Raw genomic sequence first — 15,554 nt, forward strand, 5'->3', positions numbered from 1 at the left:
TGTCCGCGTACGACAGACAAGAACCCACTCGGCAAGCTGGGCCTGCTATGCTTCAGAGCTCCAGACGACATCGATGTTTCTTCCCAGCATTGCCAGGGCACCAAAGCCATGACGAGATCGCAAGCACGGTGAACAGCATGGAGAACAACGTTATGGGAATGCCTTGGTCACTGCCCAATCCTGCAGGATGCTTCATCCATGGTAACGAGGACAGTCGACCATGTTCAACACCTCACGTAAAAGTCGACCTCGAATGTTGGTCGTCATTTCCAGCGCGCGCTTCGTCTTCACATGGGCAGTTACCAGCAACCAATATCCCCTTTTGCACGACTCGTGCCTCCACAACCCAGCGTGATGCTCCGATGCAGCGGTCTGCTTGCAGCTGTTGCACTCATGCTGCTTGCTGCGCGAATGGGAAATTTGTACGTATCCAGTCTGCCAAACCAAGCAAGATGCATTCGCGTTGGGTTGCGTGGCCTCTTATCAGAACCTTGGATCTGCTCCATCTGGCTCTTCCATGACCCATCTCCCGCTGATTAGCTACCTCGTCACCTCCGCAGCGATCGTCGTCGGTCATTTCTCACTTTCGCTTGCCCGCTTCATCTTAACGGTAGATGCCATTCGCAATGACGGTTCATGGCCAGTCACAGTTGGTAGCGTGATGGCCGTCGCTTTGTCCTCAGACTCGTTTGTTCGAGCAGAGGCAGAACCAATGACAGCGGAGCTCGCAATCGTAGACAAACAACTTGGGTCAAGCAGCTTGTTAGCGGCAGATCGAAGGCGCCGCTTGTGGAGCCGCAATTTCTTTGTGGTGCAGCGCGGGCCAGTTATGGGGCAGGGGGACGCTCCAGGCTAGGCCTGTTCCTGAAAGCTAAGCCTACGGGGGCACAAAGAATGGCCCGCCCAACCAGCCCCATGCCCAGCGGCCGAGTGCCTGGCGCCCAGAAAGCTGCCTCGTCGTCTCTCCTTTCCGTTTCCCTTTCAATCCTGCATAACCATTTCATCCCGTTGCAGAACTGACCGGACGCTGCATTTCACTTCGCTTCACCTCTCTATCTACCCTGCCTCTCTCTTGCCCTGTTTTGGCTTCCACGTTCTTTACCAGAGAGACTTTTCTCTCGTTCACTCCTTTCAGTAACCCGTCGCGCCAACCTCCTCCCTTGAGAGCGAGCACTCGAGCCTCCGCGTCCCAGCATTCCAGCACTGATCATATGAGTCTCTGGCTTTGTACGCCCACCTGACCCTGCGAACGGCCTCCCACTCCCTTGCTTTGTCCCCCTCTTTGACTGGGAAACTCGTCCCCTTACAGACCTGAGAGGCAAGAAGAGAGACTAACGCGCTGGCCGTGCTTCACAGACTCGACGAGCCTCGTATTCTTCAGCGTCACCTAACTTATACACTCCTTGACATCCGGCTGACTGCCAGTCTTTGAGAGACTGCCGCACGACCATCGCCACGACACTCGCAATCACCGTCAATATGAGATTCACTTCGGTTGCCTTGACGGCAGTCACCGCCACCGCGGTTCTTGCCCAACCTCATGTCCACAAGCACCGACGCTTCCACGAGCACAAACTGAACGAGCGCGATGTCACCAAGACCGCCTGGGCGCCGGGCCCAACCGACTACGTGTACATGCTCAATGGAAAGGAGATCACTGCCGAAGAGGTGTGCGAAGGGCTGCAGGACAATGAATTGAAGTTTGTGGATGGTCAGGACCCAGGTGTCTGCTCTCAGACTTCGCCCGCCAGCAGCTCCTGGGCTGCCCCCACGTCGACCTGGACAGAGTCGAGTACGGCATCGAGCACCAGCACCACCACAGTTGCTGTGGCCTCGTCCGCAGCGGCGGCCGAATTCTACCAATCTGCAACTACGACTGCTTGGTCTAGCCCAAGCGAGTCCGCCTCTGACTGGGGTTCTGCTCAATCTTCCTCCACTCCGTCGTACTCGTCTGGCGGCTCCGGTGTTGACGCACCGTTCCCTGACGGAGAACTTGATTGTGCCACCTTCCCGTCGCAGTATGGTGCTGTATCGCTCGACTACCTGGGCATGGCCGGATGGTCGGGTCTGCAAGCAGTTACCATCGCAGGTGGATTTGTCAACCACATTGTGACCGGCATCTCCGGCGAGTCTTGCAGTGAAGGGATGATGTGCTCGTATGCTTGCCCTCCCGGCTACCAAAAGTCGCAGTGGCCCTCGACCCAGGGTGCGACAGGCCAATCCGTTGGTGGTCTCCAATGCACTGGTGGTAAGCTCCGCTTGACCAACCCTGGCCTTTCGACCAACCTTTGCATCCCAGGTGTTGGTGGTGTGCAAGCAACCAACAGCGCCAACTCCGTGGTCGCCATTTGCCGAACCGACTACCCTGGCACTGAATCCGAGACTATTCCTGTCGAACTTCAGCCCGGTGAGACTGAGCAATTGACGGTCCCGGATGCTGGCTCGTACTACCAATGGCAAGGACAGTCCACGTCCGCTCAGTACTACCTGAATCCCATCGGTACTTCTGCTGCTGTGGGTTGCCAGTGGGGATCGCCTGGTGGAAACGTCGGCAACTACGCCCCCATAAACTTCGGCGTCGGTGCCAAGGGCGGCATCACCTGGTTGTCCATCTTCCAGAACTCTCCCACGACGAACGCGCAATATCAAGGCACTGTGGAGCTGAAGGGCAATTTGTCCGGATCTTGCAAATACTCCAACGGCCAATATTGCGGCGCCACTGGATGCAACTCCCAAGGATGCACTGTACGTATCACGTCTGTTTCCGGCTGCTGTCTGATCCTGATGCTAATCTATTGCCCTAGGTATCTATCATCTCCGGTACTGCAACCTATGTCATCTCGAACTAGATGATCACTGACACAATACCTGTACATGTTACGATCTCATTGCTTTCTCGTCGCATACCATCAAGCCGGCGTTGACGTCTGGTTTTCCTTGTGCATTGTATTCGTTAAGAGGCTGGGGGGGCATGGTGGAATCTGAGCCCCTGTGGCGGTGGACGATGTGTTTCTCGATTTGTGTGGTCAGGTACGACTTGGATAGTGAAGACAGTTGAAAGGGACGAAGGTGCTCGCTGCTGTTATATCTCAAATAGGACCTCGACAGAACCAAGACATCTCATCCTTATCCGAACATGTTGGATCACACCAGATTTGTTATTTGCGATATTATACTGGTCGTCCAGGGATTGGTTATTAAATGGAGGTGATCTGGTTCTTGTCGTGTCATACATACCCGTGGGAGCACGTCGTCCACTATCTATCATTCTGCTCTATCAATCCGGGAAAATATCGCCGTACAGTCCGGAGTATACTCAGATCATCATTGCTGAACAGCGCAATCACACAACTTTCTTGCCTTGGTTTTGTTTGATTGGTCTCGTCATGCCCGGCGTGAGAAGACAGATCTATCCTGGTTCACCAGCGGCGCATGAACACTTAGGTGTGTATGTGTGTGTGTGTGTGTCTACTGATACGTCTATTCGTATGACTGCTAGTATCTTCGTTCGCACGTCTCCGCCTCCTGGCCTTCGCACCTCCTACTCCGTCCACCGTCGCCGCTCGCGTCAAACCTCCTGACTTTCTGACTGACTTCATGCCTCCACGCCTCCACGTCTTTACGCCTTCACGCATACACTCACAACACCTCCAACGTCAAAGTCCACTCCCTCTCTCGAGTCAGGACTTGGTCTTTTTCCTCAGTGCCGGGACCACATGCTGCGGTGCCCACGCCCGCCACGTCAGCATCAACCCTCCACAGGGCACCCTGTCTACGTTTCCCGCTCTCGAGCAAATCGCATGGATGAGCTGCCGTTTCGACGGTGAACGCATCGTACAGCTGAGTCGAGAACTGCATGTGCGGACGGTCTGTTGCGTCTGGGCTGGGCGTGTAGCTTGCTCGTAGGACCGGCACAGGCGTTCTCGAAATCACATCCACGTGGCTTGCGACGGGATGGCCACCTGGGTCCGCATTCTCTCCCTGTTCTGCGCTACAAGCACCGGCACCAGTCGGGTCGACATCCGCGTCGGGACTACTGGGCTGGGAAGCCGAAACACAGCACCATCGCACGTCGTTCCGATTTCCGTTCTCCTGGGGCACGTCGTACCGCTGTTGCATGTCGGCGATACTGCTAGACCAGATGCCCACGCGCTGGGAGAGGTATTTGTCATTGTAGCTCTCGAGGGGACCGCGACCGAACCATTTGACGTGAGTATAGGCGGGGGAGAGCTGGATGTTGTATCCTATTCGAGGGAGATTGGGTGGGAATGTACCGTGAGGACGGAGATGGGTGTGGATCTTCATGACAACCTGTGGGTTGGACACGTTCTTCTTCTTGTTGTTGTTGTTGTTGCTGGATGATGGGGATCGTAACGGCGCTGTGTGGATTGTGTAGGTTGTGGTGGTGTCAAAGTGCCAGGCTAGACTGGGTGGTGCGAGGACATGTTCGGCGCGGATTGTTATCGTCGTGGCTTCGGTCGGCATGTTATCTGCAGATGTTGATGTTGAATTCGAATCGGCCGCGTGTGCAACTATGCTTTTCAACCGGCTCGTCATCAGGTGCAATCCGTAGTGTTTCCACTGGCCCGTCTGCCATGCCGCATCGTTGTCCGTGGGGGCCCGCCAGAAGTCCAAGGTGAAGAGCGGAGATGGAGAGGCCGGATTGTGGCTTGCAACGCGTGTGTCGACTAGGAGAGGGTGGTGGTCGTGTGTGAAGGAGGAGATATAGCCCCTGGTGCGGTCGAACGTTATCGTCGTGGATGGAGTGGTGATGGTATAGGCCAGTCGAGTTGTCGCATGGGTGAGCGAGAGTGATGCCGAGTTGGCTGCCGTGTCTGGAGTTTGGTGCTGGGCGGGCTTACTCGTGCGTAGTGTTGACAGCTGCGTTTGGTGCCATGCGATTGTATGGCCGGCTCTGGCCCACGGCTTATCTTCCTTCTGGCGGAACGTGACCAGTAACCAGCACTCGTTGTCATCGCTGTCCACGTCGTTGTTGGTGTTCTTGAACTTGAGAACCTCTTCTCCCGGTAACTGTACCCTGCCTTCCTGGCCTGGCCCGATCGAAGGGAGGATTAGCTCACCGGCTGAAAGTATTCGAGACCTGGTTGTAAGCCTGTTAGTGGAGCTGCAGTTGCATCAGGCACGGCTCGAAAGGAAACGTACTCTTGTCCAAGGCTGTGGACATTAAATTCTGCCTTGACGTGTTCCAGCCCAACGAAATTGTAATGGTTTTGCAGGACGAGCTGGTGTCCGTCAAGCCTCGCTGTGATGGGCTCAAACACCTTTTTCAATTCGATCAGACCTCGCGTGGGCGTGTGATCACTATGACAGAGTCCGTCCATGACGAACGTTCCATCATTAGGGACATCACCGAAATCCCCTCCGTAGGCATAGTATTTCTTGCCATCAGGGTCTTCCTTCCACAGACCATGGTTGGCCCATTCCCAGATGAAACCGCCTTGAAGACGCCTGTGGGTACGGAACAAGTCTTGGTACGTCTGCAGGAGGCCTGGCCCGTTCCCCATGGCATGAGCATATTCACAGAGGATGATCGGTTTCGTAAACTTGTCGCCTTCGGCTTCGGCTTCTTTCTTCAACTCTGCTGGAGATGTATACATGTGGGAGATCATGTCTGTGGTGTGACCTTGAGCGTCCGGTTCATAGTGTACTAGCCGGCCTGGATCTCGCTGCTTTGCCCACTTTGACATTGCAGCGTGATTGCGGCCGTAGAAGGCCTCGTTCCCGAGGGACCAGATGATGACGCTTGCATGGTTCTTGTCTCGCTCGACGAGCTGATGCATCCGGTCGAGGTAGGCAGATTCCCAGTCTGGGTTGTCAGATGTGTAACTGGCGGCGTCCTTAGATGTTCTAGCCACCTTCGCGTCGTAGGTCAAGCCTTCGAGATTGAGGTTAGCAGCGGCGGCGGCGTTAAACCCATGGCACTCGAGATCAGCCTCGTCAACTACCCAGAGGCCCAATTCATCGCAGAGACCTGGTAGACTGGGATGGGAGGGATAGTGCGAGCATCGCACCGCATTAATGTTGTGTGCTTTCATTTTTTGGAGGTCACGCCGGACCCAGTCGATTGACACGGCGCGTCCGAGGTGCGGGTGGTTGTCGTGACGGTTCGACCCTCGAAACAGTATTCGCTTGCCGTTCACGCAGATGTTTCCGTCCTTAAGCTCAACAGTGCGGAAGCCGACGCGGTGCCGGATACTCTGGAGCAGGACACTCTCACGATCTTGCAAGGAGATCTCCAGGTGGTACAGATTGGGCGTCTCCGCCGTCCACTTGTGCGGATTATGGACCTTGATTGAGTGAGCATATCTGGTGGTCTTAGCCGCAACTTCGATGCCTTCATCCCCGTGAACAACATTGCCTTCGTGGTCCTTCAGCTCAAAGGATATCAAAGCCCCGTCAATGAGTGTGAGATCAAGATCGATACCCAGATCCGCATTCTTGTAAGTGTCGTCCAAGAGCGTTCGGACGAAGAAATCGTCAATTCGCGCGCGACCTGGAAACGCAATAAGATGCACGTCGCGAAAAATACCCGAAAGCCACCATTGGTCTTGATCTTCGATATAGCTTCCTGAACACCATTGAAGCACCTGGACCGCAACGTAGTTTGGCTTGTCCCGAAGCACGAATTTGGTGACGTCGAATTCAGCAGGATTCCTGCTCCCTTGGGAGTACCCAATCTGTGTACCATTCAACCACAAGTAAAATGCGCTGTCCACGCCGTCGAACCTTAGCCTGATCTGGCTCGACTTCTCCCAGGCCGGGGGTAACGTGAAGCCGCGGTGGTAGGTCCCTGTTGGATTCTCCGTGGGTACGTGCGGTGGACAAACAGGAAACGGATATACCACGTTCGTATAATGAGGTCTGCCATACCCTTGGAGTTGCCAGTGTCCTGGGACGTCTATAACCGCCCAGTTATCATTCCCCTTTCCAGACCCCGTGGTGGGCTGCGTGCTGATCACATGGCCGTCAGGTGCTTCCTGCGGACTGGAAGAGTAGGCGAACATCCATTGCCCATTCAGACAGATAGAAGTGTCTGGTATGAAGTACGAGCGGGAGGCTAGCCGGTTCTTCTGGAAGATTTTCTGGTTACACCATTCTGGAGAGGATTGGGTAGGTTGAGACAGGAGCTCGTTAGTCCGCTCCATGGCAAGCCCCTCCGTGCCCGTGTTCGTCAACTGCATTCCCACAGAAGGCAATCTGCTTGTTGTAGTTTGAGAACCAAGACGTGGGGTGGTCAAGCACGGCCTTAGCGGTAAACTGCTGTCGGATACGGTTCAAGGCTCATGGTGAGCCAGAGCAATCGGACCTTTCAGAGGGGGCAGACAGCAAGATCTTGAAACCTTGATTCAACAAACCTCTCCTGCTGGGGAGCAGTGTAAAGTACAAACAGGAACGAAGGTAGACGAGTCCCCTTTGCGGAAGAGGAATGGTCGCTGTCGGAGTAATTGTTCCGGTGGTGGGTCGCGTCGGAACAATTACTCCGTGAGGGGTCACGTCGGAACAGTTGCTTCCGCGAATGGCTTTCCCTATTCGTACTGTACCGCCACCACCGGCAGGCTCCGACCTGGATTTCTGAACTCGCCCGGCCTCCGCACTGTCTATGCGCAGGGTGGCTTTGTAACGATTCCAACAACAAGAACATCTTCCACAGAACATATCAGCGTACCTAGGTGGCCTTTCACCTCGAATGAGTTCTTCAGAGGCTACTGCCCCCGGCGCTGGGCTCCAAAACGGAACAAAAGCGTACTCGATACCGAAGCTAGTCCCGAGAACGCAAAGAAGGTCGCTTCAATTATCAGCGCCAACGGAACCAGCGCCTGAGACACCTCCATTACCTGCTCCTCCAGCACTCGAATCCATCCGTTTCACGACTCCGGTCAAGCGCATTCTGTCTCCGGCCGACCACAAGAGATTCCTAGCCTCGCCTGCGTACTCTTTGATACAAGCATGGATTTTCACATTGGCCGACTGCGTGCGCGGTCGAGCCATCTCCTCCCTCGACTCACAGCGTCTGTCAGCCAGGATCCAACGCATTGACGCCGTCCTCGACGTCATTGAGTCTCTCCTGCAACGGTACCCTCCGCTCGACACGGGATCACGATTCGGCAATCCGGTCTTCCGCAGCCTGCACAAGGCCATTGTCAGAGATGTGGATAGGATACACGTGGAAGTGCTGGGCATAAACAACGAGGCCGCCGTACAGGAAGTCTCTGTCTATCTGATCAACTGCTTCGGCTCAGAGGAACGGCTCGACTACGGATCAGGTCACGAGCTGAACTTCATGATGTGGTTACTATGTCTCTATCAGCTCAAGCAGATCGAAAGAGAAGACTTCCCGGCGCTTGTGTTGCATACATTCGTGCGCTACCTCAACCTTATGCGGAAGATTCAAAGCGCCTACTATCTCGAGCCAGCCGGCAGTCACGGTGTGTGGGGCCTCGACGACTATCAATTTCTACCATTCTTCTTCGGAGCCAGCCAGCTGATCGGGCACCCTTACATAACGCCCAAGTCCATCCACAACAACGTCGTGCTGGAGGAAGAAGGCGACAAGTACATCTACCTGAACCAAGTCCGATGGGTGGATAGTGTCAAAACCGTCAAGGGACTCCGCTGGCACAGCCCAATGCTGGACGACATTTCGGGCGCAAAGAGCTGGCAAAAGGTGGAAGATGGCATGCGGAAGATGTTCACCAAGGAAGTCCTCGGCAAACTACCTATCATGCAACATTTCTTGTTTGGCGGCCTGATCGCGGGCACTGAAGACATGGGCCAACTAGATCCAGAGACGCTTCGGGCGCAGGCGGAACGAATGCAGCATGTGAAGGAGTACGGTCACGAACCCGACTACTGGGGCGACTGCTGTGGCATCAAGGTGCCTAGTACAGTGGCAGCAGGAGAAGAGATGCGAAAACGCATGGGCACGTCGGGCGCTTTACGGCCAATACCGTTTGACTGAGGAGCGCCCGGCAGGTGGCGGCGTCGCCTATCTTGATTTCGAGTCACTCAGCCTGGCTGGGCAAGGCGCGGAAAGTTATCTTTCGCCCTCCAAAGCTGGGCGACTGGAGAGTCGCTGCCTTGCGTCTGCACGGCCACGGACATGCACATGTGAGGAGAGCAAATCCACGAATCAGAGATATAGGCAGTTGTGGGGCCGACGGTCAGCACCCGGTAGGCTAACAGCTCAAGCTCTGAGCTCGACTCGAGCTTGGATTGGTGTGCGGGCTGCAGCTTGACCGGTTTCCAGCCTGATGTTAGCTTTGCAGTACCACAAGAGATAGCACACAGGATTCCTAAGCCCACCACCACGACACTGACGATGCACGGCGGATGGTCATTGGAGCAAACAACGGCTTTAAAGCTGGACGTGAACACAGCCTTTTGTGGACTGGTCAATCAATGTGAGGGGCAAAAGAAAGCACTGACCTTCCTGTCACAAAATCAAATCAGCCTGACAAGCCTCACAGTGAGGTCACGGTCAGCTTCACACCAACCTCAGCCTTAGGCTAACAAAGCATCGGACGCAAGCACGTAGAGCAGTGACCATTGAAACTTGGAAAAGGTGCCCCATACATGTTATCTAACGAGAGACACGAGCATCTGACAACTTCGGGACACCGTCAGCCACCCATCAACATTTCAGCCTTGCTTGTCCTGTAATGCACAATTGAGAGTTTGACTTCTAACCTAGGTCTACCCCTCCTCAAGGCGCTCTCACAGCAATCCTCGTATAGACTTCAGAGACTCCTCACCCCTCCATCACTCCGCCTTCACCTTCACTTCCCTCGTCAATGTGACATCGGGCCGAAGCAGTTGCAGCTGTCACCAGGCTCAGCTTGAGTCTGCCTTCACCTCCTTCAGGCACCTCTGGATCATCTGTCTGATCCAAGACCTCGTTTGATCAACCTGTAGTTTTCTTTGCTCTCTACTCTCAAACGTGTTAGACGCCCTCCCCAACCCCATAAGTGGTACCCAAGACACTCATATAGAACTCACCACGGAACTCATCAGTCACAGCACCCGTCAAAATGTGGAAGAAATCAAAGTCCGATGAAGACGCCTTCGACAACATGTTCACAGCATGCCCTCCCTTCCCCGAGCAACCATGGATCTACATCACCGACCCAATGGGCAAAAATGGCCATGCAAACAATGTCCAGGACATGATCGACGCCGCTCAGTTCCATTACAGCGGCATGTCTGCCAACTTCTTCAACTCCAGCGACCTCTCCTCCATGGACACTCTTCTCCACCATCTCGACAAGTCCAAAACCGCACGCCATATCAGCAAGAAAGCGTTCTTGATCGTCGACAAGTTGAACCGCCTGGACTGTGAGAATGGAGAGAAGATGGAAGCAGCCAAGAAGATCCGTGAGCATGCCGCGAAGTCAGGACGTACCTTTGCCAGCGTGAATCTCTACATGGAAGAGGGCACCAAGGAGCGTGAAATGAAGAAATGGGGACCCCATCATCTGGAGTTGTGCGTCGCAGACTTGACACACAAGCAGGTCGCCGAGCAGGTGTACAAGTGGTTGTGTGAGTTACTTTCGTTGTTCATCGTTTCCTCGATTCCCCCTCGGACAGGGCCCATTAAACTGACATCCGATCGCAGTCACGGCCATCCCACCCACCGAGCACATCTACCTCCTCACGCAGGTCAAACTCCAAGTCACCGACCAGAAACACTACCCTGACTACGAGTACTGTCCGCTGGGCGACATCAAGAAACATGCCAAGGATGCAAAAATCCAGTTCGGCGTGGTCATCACATCCAAGCCCGTCTTGGTTCCCGGCACGCAGCGCCTGCATTGGACTGTGGCGGACAAGTCTGGCACGGTAAGTCGTCGGTCCTTCCCCGCTAGCTGAGTCGCCCCTTTGTCTTTCTCGTACGTACCTGACAAGCTGATCCATGTGGGGACGGTAGGGCAATTTCTACTTTCAATACCGCGGCCCTACCTCGCAGTACACGTGGGACTGGGTGCAATCCCTTCAAGCAGGCGACATCAAATCTCTGCCTCGCATGCCGTCTGTGCAGATCCGCGAAAGCCGCACCGTGCGCGTGGCCAAACTCCCTCTCCGCACCGCGTCCTTTGCAGTCTCATCCGTCGGCCTGGCGATCAAGGGCGTCGGCTCGGGAATCATCAAGGTCGGCGACGTCTTGAGCATGGGAAAGTCCACTGAATACGTTCCGCACGGCGACGTAGACAAGAACGGCAAGAAGATCGATTGGGCCAAGAAGTTCGAAAAGGAAGGCAAAGACAGGAGCGAGAAGGTGGAGAAGGCGAAGAAGATGTTGACGGAGAAGATCGCTGCCCAGTTGGCGGTGGCGCGGAAGCGGAAGAACCGGGGTGCTCACGTCGATCCTGAGGGCGTGCATGACAGTGACAGTGATGCGAATACGTTGTGTGGAAGCGAGAAGCAGGCCGTTGTTGTCATGGAGAAGGAGTTCTGCTAGAGGCTGCACAAGAGCTTGTTCAGCAAATGTCCGCCCTGCGCACTGATATGACTTGCTGGCGTCTGATGCGGTCTTGTCACATAATTATGGGTTCTTTGTCGAGGCAGTCGGTCGGTCAATGCCGTGTCCTGTGAATGGGAGCTGACGCGAGTTAAGACCTATGAGCTATGCACTATCCACCCCTGCATTTCAAAGGGGAGAGGTCTTTTCTAATCGAATCGGAGAAAGTACCGTTAGGCAAAGATGCATGCTGCGATGTAATCGGTCGACCGACTGCTCGAGGTGGCTCCCGTAGGTAGGTACTAGGTAGTCAACACGAATCCATTACAGTATGTACTACTGTAACTACAAGCCAGCTTCCTCGTAATCAGCCCCTTAGATTCCTCGCGACTTAGGTCCAATGCCTATTGTCAGATATGTACTGTCTACGGAGGAATTATGTAACGAACCGAAATCAAGACCTTCGCATGCATGATCTCCATCACCATGCCACTGCATTGGCACGGCACGAGGATTCTAGATGCTCGGTACATACAGGAGATCACACACACAATGCAGGCTCCTAGAACGTCGCGCGAGTACAGTAACCCATGCTCACCCTTTATTTCGCTCTGAGGTGTCGTTGGGCCAATCAATGGGACTCATCCTTTCGTGCTCGGAGGCGTCGTCGATCCAGTCAATGGAACCTTACCTGACACAACAGGATACACCAGCAGCCACACCTGCCGGTCCTTCATTGAGCTGGCGCTATCGCTCCCGACCGAGGAGTATAATTACATCGTCTGCCGCAGCGGTAGGCCGATTCATTGAACTTGGGGATACGACATGACGGCGCTTGATGAAAAGGGGCGTTTCGGCGAGGAGGCGAGGAGGGCGATGACTTCGGTGCCAATGGCGGCACGTAAAGGCATCGAGGCTACCTAGGTACGGAATCATTGGCTTAGCGAAGCTGCGGACAGGTTTTGGGGGCCTTCTTCTGTCGCCAAGTAAGACTGACAAAGGGAGCGTGTAATGAAAGAGACATCACTCGATAACGGGATCGTTCTGAATGGGTTGAAATCGACTTGCGCTGATCAATACTCTAGACGCCGGAGTTGTCTTCACCGTGGGGCAACCGAACAACAACGAGCTGAGGTTGCGTTGCTGCGCCGCAGGGTAGACGAGCTCCGGGTCCAGTATCTGTAAAGTACAGACAGAAAGTACCTCTCCCAGACCGATGAAGAAGCACTGACTGTAGCCTCCTACCGCTGACCCCAACCGCAACACTGCCCGACCCTTCCTGGCCCCTCCCCTGTCCGACTCCCGAGAGCTCCCTCTAGCCTGAAGCCCATGAAGTGGTCATACCGCCTGTAACCATTCACTTCGTGGATGTTGTTGCACCTGTATCATCATACATGAAAGTACTGCCCGTCATCATAGCCTTTCTCCAGAAATCTCCAACTCCCACAATCATCATCGTAAATGGCTTGTCTCGTCGATGGCTTCCTGTTGACCATCTGCGTTACTGTAGTAAGAGTCTTGACTGGAACAAGCTTGCAAAATATTCAAGTGCGTATCCGTTTCAAAGAAGTAGGGGCCTTGGAAGGATGCGCGTTGACTTGTAAGGTCGCGTGGTCGCTGGAACGATGCAGTGCCCTGGGCCCGCGCTATCGTAGGTTGGGCCTACCTGGAACGCCTTGCTGCCGGACAAAGAAGGAATTCATAGGCGCTGATCAGTATCTTCTTGAACTGTACCCATAAGAGGGCGCGCGAGTGACGACGTTGACAGGAGTGACCCCATAGCCGGTGTGGTAGCCGCCGTATGGCTGCGGTGAAGGTGGCTCGATACCCATGTAACGCGGTGCTGGCGAGGATGTGTAGTGAAAGGGCTCGGTCTTGGCTCTTCCGTAGCTGTCTGAGGCCCGAGACCCGTAGGAGCCATATCCAGAGTCATGAATCTCCACATGGTCGTGAGCCACGTAGCTGGAGGGAGCCGGTTTGTACTTGCGGGTGGAAGAGCGGGAACTGGGCATACTGTCGAAGCTCTCCTGACTATCTTGTCTTCGTCGACGGTAGAGCCCATCGTGACTGGGGCGATCGTCCTCGGCACTCCAGCTGCGAATCTCGACAGGAAGGCTTCTCCCCGTCTCCTCTCGTCGGTACCGGCGGTGATAGCGGCTGTGCTCGCGGTCATCAGGCAAATCATCCTCGTGGACGTAGATTCGCGCTGGTCGCCGGTGTGGAGAATGACCGGCTGGAGCATGATCGCGTTCCGATGGAGGGTAAGACGGTAGCGACTCTCGGATGCTTTGCAGGTCCAGGTTCCGTTCTGCGTGCTCCTCCAGCCAGCTGTCGTCTGCCTTTTTCCTGGAATGACTGACCCACTCCTTCTCTCGAGCTAATGGGGGCGCCCAGGGACTGATACCGTTGCCGGCCTCGGCCACCTCCGGAACTGGATCGATTGGAGGGTCGACGTCTTCCTGTCGAGATAGAGCGCGCCGGCCGATTTCTTGCCCATAACGACCCTTGCCATCTCGCCCTCGCGTCAGCGCCCCACCGGCCTCTTTGCAGGCTTTGCAGTCGCCGCTCTTGGGATAGTGGTATCGCTCAAGCCCCTGGCAGCGCGAAGAATGGCATTCGGCGTCTGTTTTGTATTCGCATCCGCACCCGTACGATGTCTTTGTCCGTACGCACATGGCTGTGGTTGACCGAGTGCGCAAGATTCAAGGTCCAAGATGTGCTCTTGAGTGAGGCACCGCCCAACACCTGTGCCTGTGTTGCGTGGCGAGGAGCCCAGGAAATCTTTATGTCCCGGTCGCTCAGCCCGAGGTGGTGCAAGAATTCCGCTTCACAAAATCAGGAACGGGAAAAAGAATCCAGGCACAGACAAAGCGGTGAGATGTTGTGCAAGCGTCTAGACTCGACTTCCTGGTGTACACTGCAAATTGCGCGACTCAAAGCACACAGAGGTCACGCAGCAGGTCTTCCACAGTGGTGAGGGTGACGTCGAGATACATTGGAGACTTGGCTCGATTTGCTACTGTGTGTTATTGCACGTCATGGACGACAGCTGCTGTCTCACGTCGGAGCAAGGAAAGGATCCTAAGAAGAAGGAGAAAAGGACGAGGTCAAGCGGAAACAGGATCAGGTGAAAAGAGTCTGACCAGCTGCGATGGAAACGAGCAGAGCAGATGTGATGAGCGGGAAAACGCAGTGTGGTGATGGCGAACTGGGACTGTTTTGCCCGCGAGAGCGAGAGAGACCAGAGCAGACGAAGGCGGCCCAGCGTCTCTTTCACAGCAGGAACATGAAGGACTTACTGGGTAGCCAGTCCGCTGCATCATGCAGACGGCGCTCCATCTCGCCTCAAGAGTCAGGATTCGGCGTGCGCAGGCGGAAAGCGGGCACAGTTGCATGGGGCTCCAAGCTGTGGGCGCCATGTCTCGCTGGCTTCTGCAACGCCGGGCGCCCAAGCTGCATGCGACGGGCTTCACACCTGCCTTTTGGTGCCTATCTTCGGCGGGTTAGGCCTGGCGTGACAGCCAATGCAGGCACCCTGGTGTGACGGAAGCGCGGCCCTCAGCGCCCGATCCAGCAGGGGCGAGGCGGTCGGCTAAGCATGGCCTGTGACTGGCCCGCGGGCCTAAATTCCCGCACTGTCACAGGCCAGTCGCTCGCGGGCCGCTGTGACTGGCGCAGCCTCTGCCATTCTTTTCCCTCTTTCCACCGCAACTGCAGCTCTCACCACTCTGGCTGATGGCGACGAGCTAGCCTGCGCCCCACCGTCACCGGTCGCTGACATTGGGCGGTGATGCTGATCTGGGGCTTCGAATGGGAGTGCGTGCAGACGGTGAAACCCAGTGGCAAGAGCCCGTTCCGAGCAGTTCTGCTGCGCCTGGAGCGCCGGTGCTGTCATCTCTGCGGCATACCACGTTGCACAGAGCCATTGGCATGGGAGTCGGTCAAAACGCTGACAGTGCCTTTCTGTGGCCAGTGAGCTCCTCCTGATTGCGGCTGGGCCGCTGGATTCACGACGTCTGCCGTCCTGAACAACATGTCACTCGAGACTGAATCTGCAGATGCACGCGGCCCTCGACCC

The 15,554-nt window shown here is 55.3% G+C and overlaps 5 protein-coding genes across 5 annotated transcripts; 3 read left to right on the forward strand and 2 right to left on the reverse strand.

The window, feature by feature from the left end:
* Positions 1-1,479: 1,479 nt before the first annotated feature.
* On the forward strand, positions 1,480-2,849 carry G647_08579 (uncharacterized protein; the record flags this gene model as incomplete). Its single annotated transcript, XM_008732888.1, has 2 exons — positions 1,480-2,745; positions 2,805-2,849. 2 exons carry the CDS (start codon positions 1,480-1,482, stop codon positions 2,847-2,849), a joined length of 1,311 nt encoding a protein of 436 aa, XP_008731110.1.
* Positions 2,850-3,639: 790 nt separating this feature from the next.
* Positions 3,640-7,166, reverse strand: G647_08580 (uncharacterized protein; the record flags this gene model as incomplete). Its single annotated transcript, XM_008732889.1, has 2 exons — positions 3,640-5,101; positions 5,164-7,166. The coding sequence occupies 2 exons, from the start codon at positions 7,164-7,166 to the stop codon at positions 3,640-3,642; spliced, it is 3,465 nt and encodes a 1,154-aa protein (XP_008731111.1).
* Positions 7,167-7,708: 542 nt separating this feature from the next.
* Positions 7,709-8,980, forward strand: G647_08581 (uncharacterized protein; the record flags this gene model as incomplete). The annotated part of the gene is made up of 1 exon (XM_008732890.1): positions 7,709-8,980. The coding sequence occupies one exon, from the start codon at positions 7,709-7,711 to the stop codon at positions 8,978-8,980; it is 1,272 nt and encodes a 423-aa protein (XP_008731112.1).
* Positions 8,981-10,049: 1,069 nt separating this feature from the next.
* On the forward strand, positions 10,050-11,476 carry G647_08582 (uncharacterized protein; the record flags this gene model as incomplete). Its single annotated transcript, XM_008732891.1, has 3 exons — positions 10,050-10,557; positions 10,634-10,857; positions 10,946-11,476. 3 exons carry the CDS (start codon positions 10,050-10,052, stop codon positions 11,474-11,476), a joined length of 1,263 nt encoding a protein of 420 aa, XP_008731113.1.
* A 1,712-nt stretch (positions 11,477-13,188) lies between these two features.
* G647_08583 (uncharacterized protein) lies at positions 13,189-14,151 on the reverse strand (the record flags this gene model as incomplete). The annotated part of the gene is made up of 1 exon (XM_008732892.1): positions 13,189-14,151. One exon carries the CDS (start codon positions 14,149-14,151, stop codon positions 13,189-13,191), a length of 963 nt encoding a protein of 320 aa, XP_008731114.1.
* Positions 14,152-15,554: the final 1,403 nt, after the last annotated feature.

The sequence above is a fragment of the Cladophialophora carrionii genome, assembly GCF_000365165.1.
Source record: "Cladophialophora carrionii CBS 160.54 unplaced genomic scaffold supercont1.7, whole genome shotgun sequence".
Taxonomy (NCBI): Eukaryota; Fungi; Ascomycota; class Eurotiomycetes; order Chaetothyriales; family Herpotrichiellaceae; genus Cladophialophora; species Cladophialophora carrionii.